The 27967-nt window shown below is 43.1% G+C and overlaps 2 protein-coding genes across 4 annotated transcripts; both read left to right on the top strand.

Annotated features, from left to right (window-relative positions):
* The first annotated feature begins 276 nt into the window (after positions 1 to 276).
* SUMO2 (small ubiquitin like modifier 2) lies at positions 277 to 7805 on the top strand. Of its 3 annotated transcripts, none has more exons than XM_072880990.1 (4): positions 277 to 499; positions 2179 to 2310; positions 5486 to 5557; positions 5712 to 5762. In XM_072880990.1, the coding sequence occupies exons 1-4, from the start codon at positions 479 to 481 to the stop codon at positions 5745 to 5747; spliced, it is 261 nt and encodes an 86-aa protein (XP_072737091.1). In that variant the 5' UTR covers positions 277 to 478; the 3' UTR covers positions 5748 to 5762. The 3 variants fall into 3 exon arrangements, with proteins under 3 accessions (XP_072737091.1, XP_072737092.1, XP_072737090.1); XM_072880991.1 differs by lacking the exon at positions 5712 to 5762 and adding an exon at positions 6702 to 6728 and having other exon boundaries at positions 278 to 499; XM_072880989.1 differs by lacking the exon at positions 5712 to 5762 and adding an exon at positions 7135 to 7805 and having other exon boundaries at positions 284 to 499.
* Positions 7806 to 15195: 7390 nt separating this feature from the next.
* On the top strand, positions 15196 to 27445 carry JPT1 (Jupiter microtubule associated homolog 1). The gene is made up of 5 exons (XM_072881045.1): positions 15196 to 15392; positions 18571 to 18713; positions 19975 to 20072; positions 22020 to 22047; positions 26477 to 27445. Exons 1-5 carry the CDS (start codon positions 15337 to 15339, stop codon positions 26617 to 26619), a joined length of 468 nt encoding a protein of 155 aa, XP_072737146.1. The 5' UTR covers positions 15196 to 15336; the 3' UTR covers positions 26620 to 27445.
* The last annotated feature ends 522 nt before the right edge of the window (positions 27446 to 27967 follow it).

The following is a 27967-nucleotide window of genomic DNA, read 5'->3' as shown; positions in this document are numbered from 1 at the left end:
GAAGGGCGCTGGGCGCCGCGGCCCGGCGGCCATTTTGAGGAGGACAATACCCGCCGCACGGCAGGGCCCGCTGCGCCCGGCGGGCGGGCGGGGCGGGGCGCGCGCACGCAGCGCGGGCAGCGGCCGGGGCGCGCGCACGCTCCACCTCCCGTCGCCGCGTTATGTAACGGCCGGGGCGCGCGCGCGCTCCCTCCCCCCGGCTCGTCCCCGCCCCGTCCCCGCCCCCCCCCGTCCGCCGGGGCCCAATGGGCGGCGGGGCCGGGGGGGGGGGGGGGGCGGGGGAGAGCCCGGCGGACGGGGCGGGCGCGCGCACGCACGGGGGCAAGGCGCGGCCCCGCGGCAGTGCGTGCGCGCTCCCTTCCCCCCCCCGCCTTCCCCTCTCTCTCTCTCTCTCCCTCCTCTCTTCTCCGCCGCGCTCGGTCGTTTCTTCCCCCCCTTTGTGAGGCGCTCGGAGTGGCCCGGACATCGCTGACTCGCCATGGCCGACGAGAAGCCCAAGGTGAGGCAGGCGCCCTCCCGCCCCCTCCGCCTCCTTCCCTCGCCCCCGCCGTCTCACTTCGCCCCTCAGGCGGCGGCGGGAGGCCAGGCCCCGGCCGCGGGCCCGGCCCCGGCCCGACCAGCCAACGGCCTCGGCTCCGCCGCGCCGGCTTTGCGCGCCATTTTCCTGCGCACCCAGGCCGCGGCCGCCTTCCCGCCCCGCCGGGGGAGGGGGGCCGGGGCCGCAGCCTCCCGGGGCGGGCGGAGGATCCCCGGGGAGGGCGGCGGGGAAAGGGGGGGGCCGAGGGGGGCGAATCCGGACTCCCTTCCCGCCCTCCTCAGGGAGAGAGGCAGGTCCGGAGGCGGTTGCTGCCGTTGCCTTCCTCCTCCTCCTCCTCCTCGCGGGGCCGGATCCGGCCTCCCCTGCGTGGCTGGCGGTGGCTCGGGCGCAGCATCCCCGCTCGTAACCAGCCTTTCGCTGGGGCACTTGCCAGCCCCTTCCCATACGGTGCTGGCAGCAGCGCGCCGGGGCCTTTCCGCCGCAGGAGGGGCGGGCGGGCATCGCTTCCTGCCCCTTTTGTGCTGCCTCTCGCCCCAGCTCCCCTGGCCGCGGGCGGGGCCGCCCGCGGGGGCTCCTGCGGGCGGAGGGGAGCCGCGTGGAGCTTCGCCTTTCAACGGCAGGAATTAGAAAACAACCACAGCCGAAAAACCCACAGCCAGCGAACGCCGCGCTGCCGCCGGATTTTTTCTTTCTCTTTTTCTCGCCCCCCGCCTTTTTAAACTGAGTTTGAAGGCGCCGGGAGATAATAAACGGCGGCGGGGCGGTGTGCCGGGGCCTGGAGCGCGGCGTGCGGGGATCTGTCACATGGCGGGGACCCGCACCCTGGCCGGGGCCATCCGACACCCTCGCCGTTTCTCGGGCCGCTTCTCCAAAGAAAACAAAGATGCAAATGCTGCTGGGCGCCTCAGGAGCGGGCGCTGCCTAGGATCTGGGTGGCGTTGAATCTTCTCTTTGCCTCTCCGCGGTACTCTGGATCAGAACACGACCAAAGGAGTTGAAAGTTGGTTTTCTGCAATTTCTGCGTGTGGCTTCTAATGGAAGCAAGAGGATCGGACTGCTTGTTAAGGAGGGTTTTTTCTTAAACGTTTTCTGAAGGAGAAAGCTTAGTTCTTTTCAGATTTTGTCACCTTTTCAAATACAGTCCTTTAAAGTATCTTGACGTTTTCTTCAGAAGTACCTCAACTGATAGGGAAAAAGTTTGAGATACAGTAGGAAGGAGACTTGCTAGTGGTTGAGATCATAGTTATGACATAAATAACTTTATTCCTTTGATTGGGAACAGTAGTGTTGCGTATTATTGTGCCCTTGATAGAAGTAACTTTTTAAAAAAAATTTATTGTAAAACAAATGGCCTAGTATCTCTTCATTGCTACTTTGCATGTTAACCAATCTCAAGAATGACAACTAATATTAGTAGGGTTTGGGGTGTTTTTTTGTATGTGTGTCTGTGGCTCCCCCCACCCCCCCAAATAAAAAGTACTGACCTTTATTTCCTAATTCAAAGTTTCAAGTTGGTAAACAGCTATAATATCTTTATTTCCTCCTTTTTAATGACCTGTTGCACTTTGGTAAAATGTTAACTTCTTGTTTCATACCTTTTAAAAAAGTATTGGTTTTTTTTTCTTTTATTTCCTGAACAGGAAGGAGTGAAGACTGAAAACAATGACCACATTAATCTGAAGGTGGCAGGGCAAGATGGGTCTGTGGTGCAGTTTAAGATTAAGAGGCATACACCACTTAGTAAACTAATGAAAGCCTATTGTGAACGACAGGTATGGTTCTTGTATGATCATCAGGAGAACCGGTGTCTGGGGGAGAGGTGATCTCCATAGAGATAGATGAAGACAGTAAAGTCTTAAAACTATGTAAATATGCAAAATGATAAAGACTTAACAGAAACGAATTGTGTTGTGGGAAGTGTATTGTTCTTAGGATCTGTTATAGAGGGGACTGACAGGGTTATGATGGGAAATGGGTAGAATAAAGATCTGTTGTTATCTTTGTGAAATCTGCGTTATAGATGTAGACTGTTGGGAGGCAACTGTTACTCTTCTGCTCAAAAATATCAGTTTGGAAAAGGGAGGACTGGAACTTGCAGTATGAACTTAGGTTAGAGAGTTGAGTGATAATCAGAGGTATTTATAACTGAGTAACTTCTTGGTCTGGCCATAGACTTCTGATTTATTAGCGTAGTATTACTGTATTGAGATGAGAGAATATCAATGAGTATTTCAGGGTTTAAAAGTGTCTAATGTCTAGCTTGAGAAGGAGCTTGTACATTTAATGATGAGCTTCGTTTTTTTCTCTTGTGGCCTAGTTGTCAAATGAATCCTCTGAGGGACAAAAAAAAAAATGTATTTTGCTAGGGTAGTGGCAACTGCAGCCAACCTACTAGGTTGCAGGCAGCTATTGCAAGTTTTAAAAATGCGTGTGTAAGACTAATGCTATTTAACACTTTCTTCTGAAGCTTTTGATAAGGAAAATTTTGTCCATGATTTTTTTAATGACTGTCTGCCTTTAAAAAGTTCCATCTCTACAAAAATGTTTGGAATTGGGGAAGGTTGTTTTTAAACACAAATATTCAGTGATACCATCGAATACAATAAAATCAGTATAAAACATTGAGGTAACTATTTCACCACCAAGAAAAACAAACTAATTCACGTACAGAGTGGTAAAACCTCTGGTTTACCCTCTGCCACAATAGGATAGTGATAAGAATAAAGACAGGGAAAATCAGCTTTTACTGAACATGTGAATATGTTCTTGTATGGGTGTTCTGGGGATAAATTAATGAATGTTTGAAGCTGTGAGCTCATTTTTCCTACCTCTGTCAACAAATTTGTTATATTATGCAAATCACTGCGTATTGCTTTTTCCAAACATAAAGTGCAGTTATATCTGTCTTTTTGGGAGTGTGAGGACTGGTTAATTGTCTGTAAAGTCCTGGGAAGGATGATTTTAGAAGTACCATTCGTACTTCAGTTACTTGGAAACAAACAAAAGTAAGATTCTAAAACTTTTCACCCAAGTTTCTACTCTGCTTAAAAAAAACCAAAACAAAACAAAAACCACCACAAAAACAAACAACACAAAACCAGCAAAACCCCCCAGGTGTCAATTGGAGGGGAAAAAAAAAATCTTTAGAATAGGAGACATTTTTTCTAATTTTGGTTTTAAGCTAATAGGTACCCAAAGGATATTTCTGTGGAGATGGACTTGTCTTTAGATTTTATTTCTTAGATGCTGACTTCTCAAACTTTGTTTAAAAGCATTTGTTCTGTGTGTTTCTAAAAGTTAGATTTTTTTGGTGTTCCTAACTAGGCATACCCAATCTTAAAATCCTTAAGCTGTGGACTTCAGATTTAATTTTGGAGAGGTGGAAGCTGCATATAGTTGAGAATTCAGCAGCTTTAAAGAATGAAAATCATGTATTGCATGTAGTTGACCTAAAGTGGAAGTAACTAAACTTTGAATAATATGTTTAGAAGATCAAGACTATTTGTGCTTATTGTAAGTGGGGAAAAAATCATCCATGGAACACTTAATTTTTTGCGGATACTAATCTCACTAAGGTAGAGTTTTTTCAATATGTTTTCAGCTAGCATTTATTCAGCTCAAAGTTGTCAGGAACCTTCAAAAAACCAACACTTTTTGAATAAGAAATACATATTTTAAGAAACATGATGTTGGAGAAAATGGCTCAAACCAAATGTTACTGTGCAAAAATGTGTTGCTGCCATGATGCTTAGCCACATGGTTTTCTTAAACAAGGTGATATTCTGAGTGAATACTGCGGAATCTTAGTCGTGCTAGAGAAGGCATTTTTCTGTGAACTATAAAGCCTTGCCAAAAAGTTTACTCGTGTTCTGTATTAAAATATTTTTCCTCACAAATCAACTTCTCAAAAATAATTACTACATTAAGTTTTCTTTTGCGTGTTACATTTGCTCTTGCATGGCTAAATGAAGGCTTCTTTCCTAATTCAGAGATGCCAAAGCAGCACCATGCAATACTTTGGATTTCCTTCAAAACCAACTAGACTTCTTGTATTTTTAGATACTCTGTAGAGGGGGTAGATAGCACTGGGAAAGAAATAGGCACCAAGGTTCTTGGTTCTGGTTGTACCCTCAAGCTTCATTCATCTTCCTTTGCAGAATGTAGTGTGCTGTAGACTACCTTTGAAAACTAACTTGTGAATTTGAAGCTTATGTTGTTAGTAGAAGGGATTGTTGCTCTTTAGTTATCTTTTTGAATCTGGTGGCTCAAGGGAGAATGAGAAGTAGTCTTCTGGGGATGGAAGAGGTCAGCAAAATGACTATTGCGTGGTAGAAATGCTAATAAATACTATTCAGTGCTTTCTGGAAGTAGAAGAGTCCTTTAGTTTTTTTGAAAGTTCCAGCTGTGCATGGAAAAACTTTCTTCCATTGATTTCTTGTTAATAGGACTTCAAGGTCAGAAAGCTCCCATTGGCCACTCTTTGCTGCTGCACTTACAGATGGTGGTTGCATTTCTGGAAAAAATATTTTAGAATACCTTTGCTTTTGGGCAAGATAAAAAGGAGGATTGAATATTACTGTTTGACATTTGTTATCCAAAATGTTGCATCTAATTTTTAAGTGACTTATTATTAAAAAGCGCTATAAAGATCTTGGCCTTTGGGGTGAGACTTGTGTACTAGAAATTGCTTTAACTTACAGTCAGTGGGGGCACTGTTGCTTCTCTTAGTTATTGGACACAATGCAATTTTTAATACAAAACAGATTGCAAGGTTTGCAGTGAATTGCCTTAAAGTCAGTGCATGAGGGGAGTAAGGAAACTATATCATGCATTATGAATGGTGGCTTTTAATGGTCACGCTGCAATTCCAGTGACAAGTTCAAGAGAAAACTAGTGAGTACTTTTACACCAGACTTACTTCCCTTTGTGTTTCTTCTCTTTGCCCAGGGGTTGTCAATGAGGCAAATCAGATTCCGGTTTGATGGGCAGCCAATTAATGAAACAGACACACCTGCACAGGTAAATAACAGAAGCAAGACTGAAGAACTGTGTTTGAAATTTGCTTCAGGAGTTGATGCTTCTGTTTCATATAAAATACTTGTGTAATTGTATATATTAGTGATAGAACTTGATGGGTTTTTACCATTATTTTGGTATAACTAGTTTAGAATTATTGGAAATGGAATCTAAAACTTCTTCAGTGTTTTGAATAAGTCTGTATCACTGTAGTAATAAAGTAAGAAAATGAAGTACAGTGTACAGATGGTGAGTCTTGTAAAACTGTCACTTTATTGAGTGATGGCTCCGAGATAAGAATTGGTAAGTTAAGAATGGAGTTTTTCCTGAAGTAATGGCTTATTTTTTTTCAAAAGCTTGCCAGGATTTTATCAGAGATCTTGTTTGCAAACTTGCATTTGTAATATGGAAAGTAATTTTCTGTCATTTATAATTTGAAGCTCTGTTTCAGCGACATAAAATTAATGAATACTGTGAAGTTTGGGTTGTCTGTCTGTAACTGGTTAAAACGAAGGCCGTTCCAAGAACAGAATGGTTCACTGTGACTCTTGAGTATTTTTCTGTACTGCTCCACATAGCTATGTTTAATCAGCCTTTCCAAGTGATACGGTTTTATATGCTTTTCAGAACCACTTGTTGTGAAATAAGGGACTCTTGTTTTTAGAAGGTTTATAGTAGATCTGTATTTTCTAAGCAGTTGCTCCAAAGAACGTGCCTCTTACAGCCACAATCTATGCAACTTTTTAACTTGGAATACTGATAATTGAGGCAACGGGGTGCTTTTCTCTCCATCCATGTTGTGCCGAAGCTAAGTGTCAGTCTATTTATAGCTGCGGTAAATGCCATAGACCAGTTTGATTTCCTGGAGCAGAAATTGAGACTGTTTAGAAATATAACTTACATTAGTTATAGCAACTCCTTCAATTTTGGTACAGATTTTGTCAGTAGGTAACATTAACATCCTGGGAATATCAACTGAAAAAATTATGGTGAAAAAATAATTATATTAATGAAGTATTGCTGGTCCTCACTGGCAGTTTGTTACATCGTTGACATGTAAAGTGTTTTTAATTTTTTTGTGCTTGCTGATGCTCAGTTTTACTGCCTGGTTGGGCTAGGGGCCTTAATTATAGTCTGCTTTCTTTAGTGCTGTAGCTGAAGCCATTTGCACATTTGAATGACAGCAGCAAAGTGGAATTGTGGCAATGTTCTGAGGTAAACTGAGGAAGTAAGTGGGAGAAAGAAGATGCAATGGCAAAGCAGGCAACAGAATTAAAATATTATGAATGCAGATCTTTTCCATAGGAGTCATACAATGCACCCTGAAGTTACATATTAGAATTCATTCTAGGACAACAGCTATCAAATAGCAATTTTTTTCCCCTCATGCAATTTCTTTGCTTTTGAGTTAATGAAGTAGGTTAAATGTACAACGTGATGATGATGGAGGGGAGCGGGGCTGGGCTGGTCTGGTTAAGTTGCAGAAAAAGTAAACGTGAAGATAGGAAATATAAGAACAACCCAGCCTATAGTAGATGTCTGAGAAGAGTTGAAAGCCTTTTTTCTCTTTTCTGCTACAGTTGGAAATGGAGGATGAAGATACAATTGATGTGTTCCAGCAGCAAACAGGAGGAGTTTATTAAAAAAAAAAAACCACACACAGAAAAAGAACCTGCTACTTTCCTCTCCAGAACTGTGCTCCCACAGGCGACACATTCACAATTAGAAAAATGAGACTTGGTTCAGCCACATCCTGACTACTGCAGTATAGTTTTCTCTCTTCTCTCTCTGATTTTTTTTCCTATTCCTTATATTGTACATAACGTAACTGGTGTATGTGCACAGACATAATGCATATTTTTTTTAACTAAATGGCCAATGGTATGTTTTGATCAACATTTAATGGAGATGGGGTGGGAAAACAAACTGGTTCTGTGAAAATGCCCTTTTCTCCGTTAGTGGCATGCTCCTTCTACTTTTATCTTTATATTCCAGTAAGTTATTTTGCTCTCACTGTTTAAAAACAAAAACCTTGCATACCTTGTTTGATTGGAGAATTTCAATGTTTTTCTTTTATCATTGTAAAACCAAGGACAATTTTATAACTTTTTTGTACGTAGCTGTTACATGTAGAGCAATCTCTGTCTAAGTAGGGGTAAATTACTCTGGAAAAAAAAAAAAAAAGATCCTAGATAGTTTTCCCTTCAAGTAAAGCGTCTTGTTGTTTAAATAAACTTCTTGTTTAAAATAACCAGTTTTCTTTTTTTTTCTGTGAGTAATAGTACTCAGCACTTGTATTTCTTTCTATGCAGCGCTTCATGCTTCTCAATTCTCAGCTTTCTATGTGGTAAGTAAGCATAATCCCCCTTTTACAGTCAGAAGACACTTGGAAAATGAAAGGCTTCCCTGAGACCTGTCAGTCAGTAGTTGAACTGGAAATAGAAGTCAGTGTTCTCTTAAATTTTTTTTGTGTATGTTCTGCTAAGCCAAAAATGTTTGATGAGGCAAACTGCAAAATACTGGACTACTTACTGATGCCTTTGGGTTGAGCTCTTTTTGTCAGTCTTTAAGAGAAGCATCAATATTGTTACAGTAGCTTATTTAAAACTCTGTATTTGAATGCTTTCTGATGTAAACATTAAGTTAAAAAGAGCAAATAATTTCATTAATCATTCAGTTTACCATGGTATCGAATGGGAGATGCTTGGAAATGTAAAGCAAAAATAAAAAATTTAGTTCTATTTTTGGGTATATTTAGCTATGGTGGTGTAGATTCCAAGCTCTGCTTTACCACTGTGGTGTTCCTGCTTGAAAGAGGAAGAGGCTTGAAGTACTGAAGGGAGCTAGTGACAATGATGTTTTTCATGGGTATCTTCCACAAGGCTCTTGTTCTGGAGTTCTGTCACGAGGAAGTTTAGAGGTTGCGGTGAAATCCATGGATGTTCATGAAAGACTATGTACCTGTCTACTCAGCAGCCCCAAAGCGTTCTCTGATGTCCTAGGAATGTTCTAATATTTTGTAGTGTTTGCAGTAAGTTAATGCTCTTTTAGGTATTAACTTGTTAGCAGAGCTCACTTTTTGGTGGTAGTTTTTGTAATGGTTAATTCAAGAAGTGATTATTACATGCTAGGCCTGTGCTTGCTGGATCTGGAAATTCTTTCACTTTGTGGCAAAATGATGGGTCTGTGCATTTAGCTGATGGACAATGATCTATTTGACTTCTGTCACTATTTTAACACATTTGATATTACATTAATTGCATCTAATGGAGATATAAGAAAATTAGCATCTGTTTTCACAGTTGCTTTTGACTACGTAGCTGAAGAATGTAATCTACTGTATGCCATTGTTTTAATTCTAGGACATTCTACTGTTAAGCAGATTATTTCTTACTCTGGTATGTATCTTGTAGACTTCGGTGGTATATTGCAAGGTTAGAATTCCCTCTTGTGAAATGTTTTCATATCCAAACCCACAAAGGCCTGGAAAAAACTTATTTGGAGGAAAAAAAAAAAAAAAGGGAGTGGGGGAATATATTTCAACACCTTTCATAGGTTATATATGGAATACATTGCTCTTTGGCTTTAGGATCTCTGGCTTTCAACCTGGCTAGACTGCTGATAACAGTGTATAAAATTCTTTGAACTTGATGTCATGCCAAGACTTTTCCCAGGAGAAAGCTGTCTTTATCTTATTTGGCCAAAAAAGATGTTTGGACTTGCATTAGTTTCTGAAGAAAGGGTGAGGTCTCCTTAAATACAGCGCTTTTTCAGCCCAACTTGAGACTGTGAGGCTCAAAACTCCCTGTTGTATCTTGCCTGCTATTTTTTCTTTCCTGAGGCAATATAAGTCAAGTGACAGGTACTGAACAGCATGCTTTCAAAAACAATGTCTTAATTTCCTGAATTAGTAGAGTGGTACTTCATCTGTCATGAACTTCTGTGCAGGATTCTTGTAACATAATGTTCCGTTAACAAAATGAGACCATTTAACATGAATTTTGATTAGCTTACCAAAATTCCCCTGTACAAAAATGAAAAACATAGGCTTTTGTACCTTTGAATGGATGTGACAGCTTTGGGAATACTCCTTAATTCAACATAAATTGAAATTTCCTCTAGTATTTAGCAACAGGCTATTAAAAAAAATGGAGAGGCAGATCACCTAAATTTCTTAATTTCTAACATCTTTCTGCTATTCACCTGAGCTTGCTCCTCATATTTCTGAAATATTTCCTGTAATAGTGCTGAATGGTGTTTATGTAAGATGGTGACTGCAATCAAAAACTGATAAAATGGTCTTTCCTGAGAGATGTTTCCTTGATTAGATAAAAATCAAGAAACTCTCAGAGTTCCTTAAGAGCTTCAAACAGGTAATTTCCATTAGTTTAGCAAACTGTTAAAAGGACTGGCACATTCTGATACGTATTTGTGTACATAGCAATGCAGAAATACTAACCTGTTTTCTTTTTAAACTAATTTTTTAGAACTCTTCTTGCATGATCTTGCACATACTCTCCTTACGACAGAACTTGTTGCTTGTCAGTACTGTTCCTCTGCTGCTGAGAGAATTTACCTGTTGATTCCTGTTTGCTGGGACCTAGGTGGTTTTGCTGTGATTTCATCTTCACTAAGCTACTGCTAGGGGTGATGATTCGGAAGTGGTATGAAGTACAGGGATATAAACAATTTGGATCAAATTATTTGGAGTTCACTTAGCTGTTTGGCCTGGCTTGAGTTGTAACAGTTCTCGTGTTTATGCTAGTAGTCTAATGGACTACTGGCAGTCCAAATGTCAGAGGATAAAGGAAAACTGGGCAAAGAGGTCTTGTCAGACTAGTTGGGGGGTAAGCTTTTCATGTTTATTAAACAGCTGAGAACATTCAAGAGCCTGGGCAAATAATGTTATTACCCACAATGCTCAAAAAATATATTCTAAAGTGATTGCCATGCAATTTAGTTAATATTCCTCTCCTGGTTTTTAAATGAAAAAGAATGGAGTAAGTCATAATTGGATACAATACTTTAGCAAGTTCTTGTGGATGATAAGACCTTGCCTTTAACATATACTGGGTCTTCAGTCCCTCAAACAGTTTCAGTGGTGGAATGGACTCTAACAGTTATTTAAAAAGATGTAACCAAAATTGTTTGTTTCAGGGACCTAAAGTAAGCCATTTTTATTCATGTGCGGGGGGGGGGGATAATGACATATTGAAAGCACAGCTGGTTTTGGTGGGACCCTTAGTTTACACCTGAAAATCAGTGCCTTAGTGTATCTGCACAGTGGGCATAATACCCATTTAATAGGGCTCTTGTGAGGATCAATATTAAGTGGGCTGAGATGCTGGTTCAAAAGGGGTTCTGGGAGTGCAAGGCTTTTCTGAAATGGAATATGCTAAACTGCCAAGAGTGTAAGGAAATACTGCAAGTGGTAATGTGAGAGAGTCTTGTACTGGCATATGGAGGTGTTCTCAACAAAAGAAAAATCCCTGAAGTAGTACTAAGATAATTGCTACTGCAAGATAACTACAATACCAAAACAGATACAGCGTCTCTGCAAAGGTTATGGTCAAAGCCAGAATATTTTCTTGCAATAATATTGCCTTCTAGTACCATCCCTTTGTTACTTCTGAGGCAGACAATGTAATGTACATGCTGTCATTTTGTCTGTTGGGTAGTGGTTCTATTGTGACCGTTACTGCAATATTAATGAAAAGGTATAATGTGACTGGCTCAAAGAAATAATACTTTCTATGTTTCAGACAGTTGGAAAAAATTGAATTTCTAAGGAATAGCAGTTTGTTTTCAAAGCTAAAAATGAAAAACTAGATGCTTCCTTGATCATTGTGAATTAAATTGAAAGTGAACAATAAATGGAAGGATTTTATTAGAATTTAGATTGTGGCCACTTCTCAGTATGCTTGTGTCAGCTGGTGTGATGGACTGTTGTGGAGTAATAAAAGAAAATCTAAAAGCATTTAAATAACTTATATTACCACTGTAATACATTTCATTCTCTGTATTATTGAGGTTTGTTCATTCTGGCTGTTAACCAGTTACCAAACTGAATGTGTTCCGATAGTGAATAATTTAATCCTCTAATTTATCTTTGTTTTTGTACTTAATGTCAGAATGAATTGGTAGTACAGCACTTATCCCTGGGGGTTAGGATGTAGGAGTGTGAGGATAAATAGGAGATGGAAGACTGGATTTTGATCCCTGTTTGCAGTTTTTGGTTTCTTCACTAGTAGCATGGGACTAATGGTCTTACTCTTACATGGGGATGTTGGGAGGCCCAGCTGGTGTTTATGAAATGGTTTGAGTCCCTTCTAGGGGAAGAGTTTTCCTCTCCTCCTGAAGAATTTCAGCTTGTGTGGCAGGGATCAAGTAGGGCTGGTGGTGCCATGGAAGAAGTGGCTTGCTGTCAGCAGAGATCCCAGAATTAATGAGGGTCCGTGGGGTGCTGTAGAAAGACAACATAAGTGTCTGAGTTGGCAAGGAGCTGCAGTGGGAATGGGGACGATGGGAAGAGCTGTAGGTTTTGATAATTATTTAATCCTGATATGAGGATGACTTTGGAGCCCTAGGGAATGACTTGGGCTGTGAAAGCCCAAATAAGTAGTAAATAGATCGTTGCTCCTTAGGAAAGGAATATTCTCTGGGGGGACATGGATGCAAAGGACACCCTTTGTGATGAATTTTGTGCTGGTTTTGGTGGCTTAGATCCCCCCCCTTCAACATCGAGTCCATAGATCTCATTAAAGCACATCTGATGCCCTGCAAGGGCTCTTGAAGGATCACTTGATAAGAAAACTTCACAGTTTAAGCAAACTTGAACAAGACAAAAGTGGAATGAAAGGGGCTCTTTGAGGACTCTGTCAGGACACTGACTTCCCCGTCCTGTGATGCTTGTCGTCTTTTTTTTTTTTTTTTTCCCCCCCACTAAGGAACAATGCTTTGGAGTACACTGCCAGACTTGGTAATGCTGGATGCCCAGCCAAGAACAGCAGCATGAATTGGCCACTGTGCTTTTTATGTTGTTCAGAAGTACATCTCTGCAGCTTTGAGAGGAGTCTGGATGTTGTGATTCAAGCCTCCTTCCCAAACAGTAACTTACTGTTATGAACTTTACCTGAAGATGTAGAGAGGCACCAAAGCAACTTTCACAACTCTTGCAAACTACAGCATCTGCTCAGTAGGACAAACCGTTGAATCTGTAGGATACCAGTCTTCCACTGAACTTCCACCATGCGGAAGTCTTTGACAGCTGCAAATCCAGCTGTAACAAGGATTATTTATTGGCTGATGCTTACTTTTTACCTTCAGCTGTGAATGAACTGGGGGAAGAAGAGAAGACAAGACTGAGTCAAAACCTCTTTTTTGTACGAGGTGCTTGGAATAAAGAAAGAAAGTGCTTTGTGACTGCCAGAAATAGCAGAGAATGGTGTGAAGAAGAGACCCTTGGTCACAGGAGGATGACCAAGCTGAGGCTTTTCTCAAACCAATGGTATCTCTCCTTGCCTAACCCTTGCATTTCCTGGAGTCTTGTTCAGGCTTCCAGATGCTTTTTGCGTTCATTCCCAGTTGAATTTCAACAACAGGTGGAATTGTTTGGTGTCTGAGTTTTTCAAACAGCTGCTGAGAATTGTTCTGGTCAAATGTCATCATCCTGGGAAGGAGCGTAAAGCCCAGTGTCTCTAGCCATCTTCATAAACCCCTTTATCTTGTCATGGGTAAATAATCAGCAAAGCAGCTTTTACTTAAAGACTATCCTGCAGTCAGGAGTGTCTGAGGGATCAGCGGGGTCCCTTGGAAATACTGAAGGTTTAGGATTTTAAAGCTGCGTGTTAAAACTAGCTTTGTCAGAGGGAACGGGTTTTTCTTCATCTTGACTTTAAAAAATGGCTCCATATGTCTCAGGGGTGCAAATTTAACAGTCAAATCCTGTGGGTTTGAATAAAAAGCATTTAGATGACAATACTTTTGAAAGTTCCTGAGAGAGCAGATGCTTACCTGTATGCAAGTAGGTATCATTTGACTTCTTAATGCCCAAGCCTAAGGGATAATAGAATTAAAACAACTGTGTCATGTTACTTAAAATTTCCCTTTAATCTGCCTCTAGAAAGATGTGATGCGATAGAGCATTCCCTGGGGACCTAAATAGTGGTTGGGGCTTTTTTTTTTTAATAATTTTTAAATAGATCCTAGATTAGAAAAAATAAAGCAACTGTGGTCCTGTTTTAGCAGTTCAGCTCTTTCCTGAGTTGTGTTAACATTAAGGCTGGTGATAATTCAGACACTTGACCTCACGTTGTACATAGAGTGAAGGAGCACAAACAAAGCTTGCATTTTCCAGACCAAAATTAAATATTTTCTAGAGAAAAGTGTTTTGGGGGTATTAAGGGCTATTATTAGCCCAAACTGGGAGGGATGGATAGAACAGATAGGGATTTTCTTTCCCCCTTCTCCCTCCTTTATGCAAGTACTAATTAAAATAACATTTGCAGTAGGAGGTTCTGGTGCATTAATTTTGGAGTAAAAGTTGCGGTGATCAAGGAAGCAGTGTGTGTGTGTGTCAGAAAGTTGCAGGGAATTCAGGAAGATCCCAGTCACCAAATCAAAGGTGGATTTGACAGGTCAACAGCCAACATCTGGTAATTTAAATTATGTGCTGTATGAGTTTTGTGCTGGTACTTGGTGGAAGATACCCAGCACAAAAGCATGCAGCCTTGTGCTTTTAAGACATAGGTGAGCAGCGTTGCTGGGCTTCGTACTCCACCTACTATAGACCTTCTGGGACTGGCCTAATTTTAATGGAAGAATCCACTGCTCCAAAATCGTCTGATATTGCAAATTATTTTATTGCCCTGTGTGTTCTGCTCTGAGGTGACAGTGTTTCACATCATCCCTGCTGCAGCAGCCCTGGCAGGCCATTGGGTGCTTCTCCATCCTCGTTGGAGCCAACCTCTAACGCCACAGCAGCCTTGTGCAGACACCTCCCGCACCTTGATGGCTTCTGTATTGTTCATCCATGTACTTTGGAGTTGTGCTGTGACATGCTCTGAGGCAACTTCAAGGCTGGCACCGGCTGGGCCACCTCCCAGCATGGTGGTAAGCGTGAGGGAGCAGAGCCTCAGCAGGGATGGCCAATTAGAGCGCCAAGGATGGGCGTTAGTGGCCCGATGGTACTTGAGGTGATGTCCTTGGAGGTGGCAGGTGGGGCATGAGGGGGTGTTTGTCGAGGAAGGGCGATGGGTGGGGTGGTGGGGCCTCCCCCCTCGCCTGGACTCTCCTCGCAGCGCGGCCACCCCTCACAAGGGAAACGCCACTGAGACTTTTGTCTCGCCTCATGTGTGGCTAAGCCAATCACAGCTCACCTGGTATGAGCGACAGGCCTCCCGCCAATCATCAACAAAGGGCGCCGCCGCCCAGGCACAGCCAATCACCGCAGAGCAGACGTATTACTTTACCAATGAGCTTTTACGGATGAGGCAAGGCTCCTCAGAATAGACGGTGAGGCGGGCCAAAGGGCAGAGTGGCAGGGCGCGGTCGAATAGAAGCTCGGGATTGGGTTTGAACAGTCCAATGAGAAGGCCGCTGAGGGGTGGGCCTTAAGGTAGGTATAAAAGGTGCGGCCGGTGCGGGCGGCGGCTGCAGTTGTCACCGGCAGCAGCAGGGCAAGCAAGTGAGGGGGAGGGTGCTCTGTTCCCGGGACCGTCACTCCCCGCTGGCCTCTCAACGGAGCCCTTTCCCCTTTGTCCATCTCCTCCGTCCCTGCCGCCATGACCACCACGACCACCTTTTCGGGCATGGACCCCAGTGGCAGGAGCAGCTCCAGGTCCGGCAGGGGCTCGGGGGCCGTTGGGACCATGAGGGCGGCAGGGTTGAGGGCGTTCGCGGCGGTGCCGGCACTCTGCCTCGCCTCAGGGCCTGGGCGCCCGGCTGGCCACGGAAGGGGCTGCCCGGAGCGGCTCTGAGGGGGGTGGAGGGACCGGAGACTCGTCGCGGTGCTGGGGCGGAGGGGCCGCAGGCGCCGGCCGGGTCAGGGCTCGGCGTGTGCCGTTCCTCTTCGCGGTTTCCCGGCCGCGCCGGGCGGGTCGGCGGGAGGCGGCGGCGGCGGCCGCACCCACCCGGGGATAGCGGGCTGCCTGTCGGCTCGGCGAGTCAGCTGCGCTGTCGGGGGTGGGGTGGGGGAGGCAGGCCGTGGCCGTGGCCGTGCCCTGCCGCAGCTGCCCGGGGGAGGGGGGTTGGGAGCGGCAGGGGTGGGAGCTGGCGAGACCCACCCCGGGCTGCTCGGGTGTGCGTGTGCGTCCCTGCCCCTTCCTAACAAAGAAGGGAGGCGACTCCCTGCCTTGCTGCGCGGCCACGCAGCCCTATCGCGGGGGCGGGGGGGGCACTGCACCCCTGCTTCCCTCCTCTCCCCTCTGCCCGCTGCCTTCCCCTCTCTGCGGCTGCTGAGACCGCCTTTACCCCTTCGCCTGGCGGAGCAGCCCCGGAGGCTGCCGCGTTCTGGGTGGGGCCGAGCGGGCTCCATTGTCTGCTCTCCGCGGCCTCCCCACCTGCCCGCTTCGGCGGGAGGCCGCGGGTCGGCCGGTGTCGCGCCCCGCTCGCGGCTCGGTCCCCGCACGCCGCTGCGCTTGGCGGCCGGCCGGCACCTCGCCCTGGCCGGGGTGGCCGTTTTGTTGAGCTGCTGCTGCTGTGGCCTCGCAGGGAGCATGCTCGGGGGCGGGGGACGCCCCTTCCCCCGGCTCCGACCCTGCGGCGGGGCCTCGGCCGGGCTCCCGGGGGACAAGGGGGGGCTGGGGTGCTGCGGCTGGGGAGGGCGGCGGGGGGAGGAAGCCGTAGCCTGTCTCGAAACAAAGAAAACTTGGCAGGTACGTCTGGAAGAGATGCACGGCACTTTGTCGGGCATCCACGTTTTTGCAGGAGTAACAGCTGGCTTGGAGAAGATCGTGTCTGTTTTTTCAAGCTATCGTGTCTTTTTTCTGTAAGGTTTTGGCCTGACAAAGCAGATTGTTCCTGTTTGCTTTTAGCTTTTTGGGGTGCGTTTTAAAACAAAGCAAAAAACCCCAAACCCTTTACAGGAGTGCTTCCTGGATGGAGCTGTGGGTGAATTTTCAGTATGCATCACTGGGTATCAGGTGCAATTTTAGGAGCGGTTCATTGCTTGAAGTGTTAAATGTAGCTTTGATGTTACAACATCTCAGGGCTGCGAGAGGCTTCTAATAAAATCTGTCAACCTCTAGCTGAGGTTGGCAAGAGGGATTACTCTTTAACAGTTTGAGTGATGGCTTTTTTTCCTTCAATTACCTTCAATTCCTACAATTGTTAATTTTATTAAGACTGTCAGTGGAAACTGTTGTGCTGTTAAGAGAGTACTGGTTTCACTGCTCTGGTAAAATAAAGGTGATTAAGATGTGGGAACAAGCCCTCCTTTGAACAGACTGTTCTTCCAATTAGTAAGTGCAACAGATGTAACTAAGAAAATAAACCTTCTATACCAGGACATTTCTTCTGGAGAAAAATAGATAATGGAGCAATTCAAGACCACTAATTCAGAAAGGAGACAAAGCAAGTCATAAAAATGTTATTGGATTCTTAAAACATATTATACAATCTATTGCGATCCTCCCATTAGCAGCTAAGCATTAGTAGTTGGAACTTTGGAGAAGAATTTTGTAAGGAAAAGTAGTTTGCTAGTTAAGTAACACTAAATATCCATGCCAAACACCTTTGTGAATTTTTCTTGCTGTTGTGTTGAGTTCTGTAGGCTGGAGAAGTGTTTTTGTGTGGCATCTGGAATGCGATAGGCACAAAGTCTCTAAAGATCTGAAAGCTATCGCCAATGGTGATGACATGTAAAAACAGACGTGTTCTTTGTGTTGAATTCCTAGGTTTGGTGCATTAACAAGCGGTGTACTGTTTTCTGTTGTGAAGTTCTAACTTTAATAAATTAAATTATTTGAAAAGAATTTGAAGTGTGCACCTGTCCTAGCTTGTTCTGGTCTTCATTTGAGCACTGAATATCTTGAAAGCCTGGTTCTGTTGGTGTACTCGCATCTCTCTGGGGGTTGTGACAGTTCTCTTATGGCCTTGTACATTTTTATTCTCCTGGCTTTTGTCTGGCTTCTCCAGCTAACACATCAGCCTTGAAAAGATCTCATGCTTGAGAAAACCCTATCTGAAGGAATTTACATTTCAAGATTTATTTTGCTGCTGCTGTTAATTTTAGTTGATTTCTGCAAGTTGGAAAGCAGACCATAATATAGCTCATGAAGTACCAGGCAGACTTCTTTTGTGTCTGTCTAATAGAAGATTGTTAGATTTAGGTTACATATCTGGAGCTTTTTACACGTGTTTCTCCTAATAGTAGTCTAACTTAAAACTGTTTAATTGCATCTTTTAAGTCCAGTCCAGTAGCATGCTGCAGACTTGAGAGTTTTTCTGATGAAACAAATCTTGATAAAGGCTGCAGCCCCGAGTTATCAGTGATGCAACCAGTACTTTGGCTCATATGCCAAACTTTAGTCTTTGCTGTGCTGCCAGTTTGAAGATTAATGTTAGCCTTCACAGGGTGCTCTTAAGAAAACAGCTGGAATTTGACATGCCCACATACCTTTTTTTTTTTTTAATTGTCTCAGACTGAAGACTGGTAGCAGCAGCTCTCGTTGACACCTAGTAAAGCAAGAGCACAAGTGGAGTGCAGGAGCGTTTTATTTTTGTAAGTGTCACTGAAGAGAAGCATAGTGGAGATGCAGTGCCTGGGTTGAATGCTGGCAGGCAGCTTACCTTTATAGTTCAAATTATGTGCTGAAGACATGACAGTCTGTCATTTGTTAAAAGCCAATGCATAATACAGTCATCTCGCGTAGTTTCTGTTTCGACAGATTTTAGCTTGTATGACTGCCCATTACAAGAGGCAACAATGGTCTCTTGGCTTATTAGTATTGTTTTATATGTTGGAGTGCAGCTTAGTAATGGTACATGCAAGGTTGTAAAGCTGGCTCTCTCTCCAGAGTCCTGCGTCCTCCTGGTGGTGGGTCCAACTTTTCCTTGGGTTTTGATGAACCAAAAGAACAACCCGTGCGAAGGAACAAAATGGCATCCAGCATCTTTGGAACTCCTGAAGAAAACCCACCTTCCTGGGCTAAATCATCGGGTAAGAACGTAGTGCTTTGTTTCCAGATCTGCTGACATGCATGAATTCCTTTTTTTTTTTTTGTATCTGCCTGACGCTGCCAGTGGCTCAGTGTGGAAACCAGAGTTCACTTCCTACTTGGTAGTTTAGGGCTATAAATGATGTCTACTTGCATGGGATTTTTTATTTCTCATTTTGAATTGCTTCCAGAGGGTTTTTTTTATGCAAGTCTTGGGCATAGATGTTGCAAGCAGAGAATTGTATTTTGGATACAATTTCTCCAAGTTAATCAAGTCACAGTAAGGTGAACTTGTGTCTTAGAATTTGGAGTAGCACTGATTGGTCTTGATTAATCAGAGGAAGTTTAGCTTTGTGTTGTACTTGCAGCTGGGATTAAGCTTCCATTTTGGCAAAGTGCTTCCAGTATGGATGGCCTTGGGACCCTAGTTTCCATCTGTTTAAATGGCACCCTCAACTGCATGAGACGCTGTTGTAAGACAGGAATTTGTGAGGCAGTATCTAAAGGACCAGGACATCCTAGAATGGTGTCGTGGTTTAACCCCAGCAAGCAACTAAGCCCCACACAGCCACTCGTTCACTCTCCCCCCAGTGGAGTGGGGGGGGGGGGATCGGAAGAGTAAAAGTTAGAAAACTCGTGGGTTGAGATAAGAACAGTTTAATAGGTAAAGCAAAAGCCACGCATGCAAGCAAAGCAACATAAGGAATTCATTCACTCCTTCCCATGGGCAGGCAGGTGTTCAGCCATCTCCAGGAAAGCAGGGCTCCATCACATGTAATGGTTACTTGGGAAGACAAATGTCATCACTCCGAATGTCCCCCCCCCTTCCTTCTTCTTCCCCCAGCTTTATATGCTGGGCAGGACGCCATATGGTATGGAATAGCCCTTTGGTCGGTTGGGGTCAGCTGTCCCGGCTGTGTCCCCTCCCAGCTTCTTGTGCACCCCCAGCCCACTCGCTGGTGGGGTGGGGTGAGAAGCAGCAAAGGCCTTGACTTTGTGTAAGCATTGCTCAGCAGTAACTAAGACATCCCTGTGTTATCAGCACTGTTTTCAGCACAAATCCAAAATATAGCCCCATACTAGCTACTATGAAGAAAATTAACTCTACCACAGCCAAAACCATCACAAATGGTAAAGCTTTATTTTAAAAAACAAACCAAAAAACCCCAAAACACCCAAACCTCCCAAAAACCTGACTATTTATGATCTGCTTTCCCAGTAAGTTTATCTTGCAACCTGATTAGAATCAATCTCTGCTTGTAGGGACTAAGGCAGGTGAAATCAGAGAAGACTCTGAATCATCTGGACCACAAAGAAGAAACTCAACTGATGCAAACTGTGGAGACTTTGTAGATCCCAAGGTCAGTACATTAACTACGAAGAGCCTGATAACGGGACAATTCATGCTCTGTGTGTGATTGCTTTATCACCGAGGTTCACACATTGGAAGCATTGTAGGATTTGAATCTCTTCTTTCCCTGAAGGTTTTCTTTTCCGTGATAGCCTTACAGTATGTTGATGAAGGGCTGGATTTTTCTGAAAGGACTACTTTCTAGAGCTCTTAACTCTCCTCATTGATGAGACAGTAATGAAGTGGTGTGAAATCTAGCTTCAGCCATGTGTGTAATTGTGCGTTTTAACAGATTTTACAAGCAGTAGTTACCTACAACAAACTGTGTGGATCTGTTGACTGACAAAAGACGTGGTTTCACATCCCAACAAGTACTTCCTTCAGTAGCCTGAATGCTTGTTTTATTTCTGTTACTGTCTTTAATAATACCTTCAGGTGTGTTACTTTCTATGTAAACTGTCTACTTGGTAGCAATAGAGAGCATGATTTGTAATGTTAAGGTGGGTTTTGCTTGATGTATGATTACATTTAATGGAAAAAAAACAGGATGAAGAGTAACAATTCCTCTGAACTTAGAAAAACAGGAACCTAGGGCAGACTGCACTTACATAAACAAATTATAGAGGAAAAAAGAAACCTTGTTCTTTAAAGGTTTCCAGCTTTAGGTTTTCCAAAAATAACTGGGTAGGTAAATTGTTGATCTCAAATGTTGTGGCAGATACCTTTTGTCTCATGGGTTATAAACAGCAGGTTTTATTTTGATAATTGGCATCATCACTTTAACCCATTTTTGTTATTAATAGGCGCTTTGAGCCATGAAATTGGTTTTTGTTGCAGAAAATGTCTTGTTCCAATTTAGCAAATATAAGTGAGATTAAATTTATAGCTGCTACCACAGAAAACAAAAATAACCTGTTTAGTCTAATTCTATTTTCTACTTAATTGTATTAAATACTGTGGTTCTTAGCTTTGCAAACAGATTCTTCCAATGCGGAATACTTTAATTTTATGCAGTAGTTACCACTACAAACAGCAGAAGCTGGAGCTACTGTACTGTAGCCCAGTCTGAGACTTAAGGTGCTATATTTGTTGAGTTTCTGTGCACTTATATCCATATGAGTGCAGTTTCACTATGTAATTAACAATGGTAAATCTGTGAAAGTTGATTAAAAACCTCATGCCATTGAGGAGCCTTGGCTGCTGCTGCAAGACTTTCTGATTCTTTGTGTCAAGTTGCAGCCTGTGAACAGATTCAGTATGAAAAGAATGTTTAGCTGTTTATACAGTGAGGAAACTTTATTAGTAATGTTGCAAAAACCTGATCTGTATTTCACAAATGACGTTAAATACCCTGGATAGAACAAATGCTCTTGGCCTTGCTAACAGATAAGTGTTTCGTGTGGGAAAGAGTCACTTAGTTCAGGAAGGGACACTGAACTATTATTGCTAATTGCTTATGGTATAACTTTCTTGTCGCTACTGCTTGGCAGTTACGATGTTCTGGTTTCTGTCAGTGCTGCCTCATGAAAGATGCTGTTTATAACAAAGTGCTCTTGCCCACCTGCATCCTTCACAGTGTGGGAATAACAAGTGTGCCACATGTTACAGGTCATCAGGATTTCTTCAGTAGTATCTGTTTAAGCTTTTAAAAGGATGTTAGGTAAATAAACATCTGATGAAATTAAATTAGTCACTCTGTAAGAATTGGTGCTTACAAACCCATGATATTAATCTGTAGAAATATGTATGCAGAGCCCACCATGCCACTCTGATAACTCCATAAGAGCCGGGTGCTGGTCTGAAAGTGCTTCATTGGGTCTGTCACTCAGAAGGTGTTTCTAGATAGAGCAGCATGCCCGACTACCATGGTCATAACGGGGAGTGTTGAGTACCCCCTTGATGGAGGGGGAAAACACATTGTGAAGTATGAGATATAACGTGTTTCTCTCTCTTCTAGGGAGGAGATGGTGGTGGTGAAACTTCTGGTGAGTAACTCCTTCGGACTCTTCTAGTAAAAGCCTTTTGCAGTTAGGTGCTTTTGAAATAGAAGAGGATGTAGGATATATAAATTGTCATGTATTAGGAGAGAGAAAGCTTGGGGTTGTCCCTTGAAGCCATCGAATCAATAAAGTGACCTTCAGTGGAAGTGTGGATATGGAATAAAATGGCAGAGTGCCTGTTAGTCATCAGGTTAAAAATGAGAACAGTCTTGTTCATTTATTTTGCCAGCAGTAGTTGGTGTTAAGATTTGTTTAAGTACTAGAAGGCAAGGTGGGTACCATCTTGCAAAGATTTCAGTGATTGAAAGCCTATACTGCTGTTTATAGTAGCTTATATTTAAATAGTACAGTCAACTTAATGGATTTTAGTTTAGCAATTTACTTCTTTTCTATTGTCTTCTCGTACAGCAAACACTACATTCACGGAAATAATCAAAACCAGCTACTGCATCTGCAAGTGTCTGCATTAACTAGCTTTTAAGTTCCTGTTGCTTTTTAAATGCTGATTTCTGCCAAGGAGGTTCATATACATACTGCAAATTTCATGTAAACAGAGGCATTTCCCCTGGCAGCATGCATATTGACCTTGAAGTGTTTTTTCTAGCTCTGAGGCTGGAAATCTCTCCTTTGTAAGATTTACCTTAAGTATAGCTTACTTCCTGATGAGAGGAATGTGTATGTTGACCAGGCACTTTCGAAGTGCTACTTTGAACACCTACGAGTTGTGGGAGATCACTAAAGCCATTAGCAGTTCCATGTCCTGAAAAGACTTCTGCTGGGAGGGTGAGAGTTGTTCCAGAATGTTTTTAACTACCTCTAAGTGGTATCTGTGCCCAAAATAAGTCTTGCTTGTTTAGCAGGCTGCTTCTAATAAAACTCTACAGGCTTCTTTAGTATTTCTTTCCCATGTCTGTCTGATCTTAATTAGCACTGTAGGCATTTAGAGTTTATGCCTCAAGTAGGAGGATGTGGTTTGATAATAGAAGTAAGCTGATCTAAGGGCTCTGCTGCTTCTCCTGGTACTTGTTTAAACCAGCTCACCATGGGGCCAGATGAGAGCCTGCAAGCAGCGGTGAGGCAAGAAGAGATGGGAGGAAAGAGAAATAGGGCTGCCTGGGTTAGCAACAGCTGACTGAAACTTTGAGGACAAAATTATATTCCTGACTCTTAGAACAAGTTCCCATTTTCACAGGTGTCATATTTGTTGGCTTTTGGATTGTTTCTGGTAGGTGACAGTGAAGGAAGTTCTTATCAAGTACCAAGCAAATGTATGCTGGGAGGTGGTTTAAAAAAAAAAAGTGTTACTGGAAAGTAACTGGCGTTATTTACTGTTGTGGCCATAATTAAAATAACTTTTTTTAAGATGGACAAGATAAAATAAAAATGACAGGCAAAGGTTTGAAGGTTGGAATGTTCAACTTCCACTGATGGTACTTAGGAAGGAGTAGAAAGTTAATGCCTCCTGGACATGGCGTCTGTGGCAGATACCTGAGAATTTTAATGAATTGTTAATTTCTAGTGTTGATAGCTTTGGGTATCGTAGCTTAATGGAGCACAGAGTCTTGTTGAGCTAGCTGTGTCACTCCACCACTTTATATTCCTGCTGTGTGAGATGGCAGATGTGAGCTGGTGAACATCCCACCTGTCACACATGTCATTTTGTACTTGGTGTTGTAGAGCTGTCTCCAGGGTTTGAAAGGGGCTGAATGAATACACCTCCAAATAAAAGCTGTCTGCTTATGAGTTCACAGCATAACTAGATTCTTAATAGGTTTCCATCATTAAAAAATGCTTGTTGTTCTGAATTTGGAAATTATTTTCTGTATGTAACTGATTATAAAACCCCAAGTAGGGATACACATATTTATTTAATCACGTCTGTCTAGGGGAAGAAAACTTGTTCTTTTTGCAGCAGTGTTCTTGCTTCCTGTTTGGAAGCTGTAGTTCCCTTCTGTGCATCAAAGTTTGCAATGGTTTGCAGTATACTCAGTAGAAAGCTGTTTCAGACATTATACCCATTCTGATAAGGGAAGAACTTTGACATTTGATCTGATCCTGTTGCATTTACCACTTTAGTTATTAGGTTAGCAAACTTATCTATACCTTGATTATGTGGGAAGTACTAATGTGTGTATCCACTGGCTACACGAGCCTCTAAATGCTATAGAAACTTCCCCAAAGTCTCCTGTGGTAGTAGTTCTCGTTTCTTTTGTGATTCACTTAGCACTGTGTACTTAATGAATATGACTAGCTCAGGAGAACTAGAACAGCACTCAATTGACTGTCACCAAGGACTGACTTCACATGATACACAGGAAGGTGGAGTCTGGCGTTTGGTGGACAGATCATCATGAGTACTGCACAGCACTTGCACTGTCTGCTGAAGGCACAGACAATGGAGCATTCAGTGCCGTATGAACAGTGGGCATGGCCGCAGTTGTTCTCGGCTTGCTGAGTAAGCAGGCGGTGGAACGCATGAGCTACAAAGCTCCAAGCTTAAAACTTTGTATTGACTGTTTTGTTCAGATGTGCCTGTGGCTTAGTGAATACAGCAGAGAATCTATATTGTAGATTACTTCTGATTGCATGGAGACTATACTAAGCTGCTGGAGTTCTTTGATATTATTATAAGCATGGATACAGAGGATTCAGTGACACAAGTGGGTTTTCAGCATTTCTGATAAAATTCTGCATCAAAGGTTATTAAAAACAAAACCAAAAAATCCCCAAACAAACCCACAAAAAACTGAGTTGCCACAGGATTGGAGTAAAGCTGCTCCTGTGGATAGGAAGGAGCCTCCTAAAGAATAGGAGGCAAAGGGTAGGGCTTAGTGATTGCTTTTCAGGTTGGAAAAATTGAGCCATGGGAAGTGATGCTGGGACTAGTTTTATTCAGTGCCTCCATCCGTGACCTGGAAAAGGTAATGAACAGTGACGTCTCCAATTTTGTTGGTAATATTATGTCCTTCAAGTAGCCAAATGTGCTGATGGTGAGAAAATCTAACTGTCAGAAGGACTCAACTTAAACAAGATAGGCAGGTAAAATGGTGGCAGAATAATTTTTATATAAGTAAGTATAAAGTAATGCATCTAGGGGGAAAAAAAACCCCCAGCACCTAATCCACACCAGCCTTGGGTTCAGCTCTGCGCAGCAGTCAACTCCCAGGATCAGCCTTGAGTCTTATTACTGAAAGTTCTCTGAAATGTTTGGGGGTGCCAGCAGAATGTTGAATATTATCAGGGAGAGAATGGGAAACAAGACATTGTTTTGCCTCTGTAAACAATGATATGCCCACATCTTGAATCGTGTCTACAGTCCTTGAAATGTAAAGGCCAGAAGGTTGTAGTGGAGGTAAACAAGGGGCAGAGGAAGGTAATGGGAAAGGTAAGGAAGTGCAGCAGCTGCCTTATGAGGAGAGATGAAAATGGCTGTGCCTCTTCAGTTTGAAGAGCAGGCTGGGGGAGAGAGAATACGATCAAGATTTACTAAATCATGAAGGTGGAGGTTAAGGTGAATGTGCAGCTGTTCCCCGAATCCTCCAAAGCAAGAACTAGTGATCATTACATGAAACGAAGAGGTCTATTAAAAAAAACAGATGAAGTACATCTTCACAGAGTTGGTGGTAAAGCTCCACTCCCCTTGCCCCACCAAGTATCAGGGGGCTACTTGGTGCTGATTTGGGCATTTGGCTCATAACTGTGTTAATCCATAAAAATGTGAAGTGCTAATGCACTTGCTGTGCTCATGAATTAATTGTCAATGAAGCAGAGACATTAGTTATTTGCTACAGTATCTAAAGTGCTTCCTGTGAAGAATTCCTTCTGTGTCCTGTCTTCACTTGTGGTTGTTCAGAAGTATTTAAAATAATGAAACTATCATGTGCTTTCCAGGGAATGTATGATCGGAGCCTACCCATGCATGGCTATTCCCTAGTCTGTTCTGTGTGAAGCCTCAGAAGTGTGTGTCAGATCCTCTTCCCTCTAGTTACGAAATTGGGAATGTAGTTTGAGCTCTTGCTTACAAGTACTGGTGCTTCTGTGACTTGGTTTCCAGCACCTGCTCAGACTTGAGTTACAATTGTCATAGTCATATGCTGACTAATAATATGTACAAGACTTAAGCTGCTTGTCATTTAAAAAAAAAAAAATAAAAAATTGCTGGGGTCCTCTAATAGTAGCCGAGTCAATGTGGCTCTTGAATGCCTGAAACTGAACTGTAAGGCATCGGCGTTCATCCTTAAAACACTTCAGAGGGCTGAAGTCGTCCTGCCAGCGGGTTACAGCAGCACTCTGAGTGTGTCTGTAAGCCTGGAGAAAACTGGAGTAAGCCAGGAGCTGATCTTCTGTCTAAGCCAGCGAAACATCTGGCTTTCATCATCCACATCAAACACTTTAAAAGCTTCTTTTCTTCTAGAAAACACTGAGGCTGATGTAGAAGCTGCCCCAGGTCAGAATGAAGAAAAATCCCTGCCTGCTGCACCTGTTCCTAGCCCAGTAGCACCAGCACCATCCAGGAGAAATCCACCCGGTGGCAAGTCCAGCCTAGTCCTCGGTTAAACCTTTCCCTTCCTGACTGTTTTGAACTCGTGTCTGTTTCTTTTCCCCCATGCTTGTGAACTGCACAACTTGAGCCTGACTGTACATCTTGAATTTCTTTCATTAAAAAGAAGCACTTTATGTACTCCATCTTTTTTTTGAGATCAAGGTTTTTTTCCACTTCTGTCCTGTGTTTTCCCCCAGATCTACTGGAAGTGACATGAGTGTTTTCTAGTGATAGACTTGAGGGAAAGCTTTATGAAGTATAGTAATGTAATTCAAAAGAGAGTAGATTGGTTCTAAGTGTGCTTAGAGGGTTTTTGTACTGAAATTTTTTAGAACCCCTTAGCTTGACAAGGGTCTAGAATCCTCGTTAAACAGGCCAGCAAAAACAATCAGCAAGAGCAGTCCCTTCCTCCACATGTGGGATTTGGGGATCTAAAAGGCTTCATTGACTGCATGTGGTAAATGCCTTGAGCCCTGCTGTGCCATATAAATCATGAATTGGTTAGTGTACACCATGCTGCCTTTAAAAAAATAATTTAAAAAATCTTGATACTGGACTACGATGAAGCAGGGTATGTGCCAAACAGAGGGCTGATGACCAGAGCCGCCTGGCCTAATGCTAGGAGGGGATTTATTCAGACTTTATTCAGTAAAGGTGGAGTGGATCATATAAATAAATAAAAATTACAGGGCATTTTTTTTACAACTGACTCAATGCTGTGCATGATCATGCTGATGCTTGACCATGAGGTGAAAATCTCATCCTTTAAAGTGTGTGTTGTAATTTCACAAAGCTGGACTGTTGCTTAAAAGTAAATAATATAGAAATTTTGAAGCAGTGTTTCCTGTGTGGGTTTTATTTCATGGGTTTGGTTTTGCTTTATTCTCAGTTGTCCTTGTCTCGGCCAACCTGCTCTAGTCTCATAGAGGCGGAATGCAGCAGGGGAGGAGAGTTCTTATACCTGGCTTGAGGGCACCATCATGTGCCATCTTCCCCTGAAGAAAGTGTCTTTCTCTTCGTTCTTATCTTCTAGATCAGAGAAGCATGGAATATGGCTTGATGTATATCATCTGTTTTATCCAAAATATGTTTTTCTCTCAAGAAAATAGAGGAAAGTTTATTCTCCTCACCAAAAAAAAAAAAAAAAAAAATTAGATGCTAACAAGGCAGAGGGTGGAAGGGAGACCAAACCATGAAGTTCTCTGCTGTCCCGGAGGGCATCTGCTGCACCATAAGCCAAAGCACTGGATTTGTATAGAACTAGTGTGTCTGCTGGAGAGAGTGTACCTTTTCTACCCTCCTCCTTGGAAGAACCAGTGCCTAAAAATACCGTGGCTTTCCAAATCAGTTTTGGAGAAGCCC

This window comes from Ciconia boyciana, chromosome 16 (assembly GCF_034638445.1).
Source record: "Ciconia boyciana chromosome 16, ASM3463844v1, whole genome shotgun sequence".
In the NCBI taxonomy this organism is placed as follows: domain Eukaryota; kingdom Metazoa; phylum Chordata; class Aves; order Ciconiiformes; family Ciconiidae; genus Ciconia; species Ciconia boyciana.
Note: the sequence above shows the minus strand (reverse complement) of the source record. Positions and strands in the feature narration are given on the sequence as shown.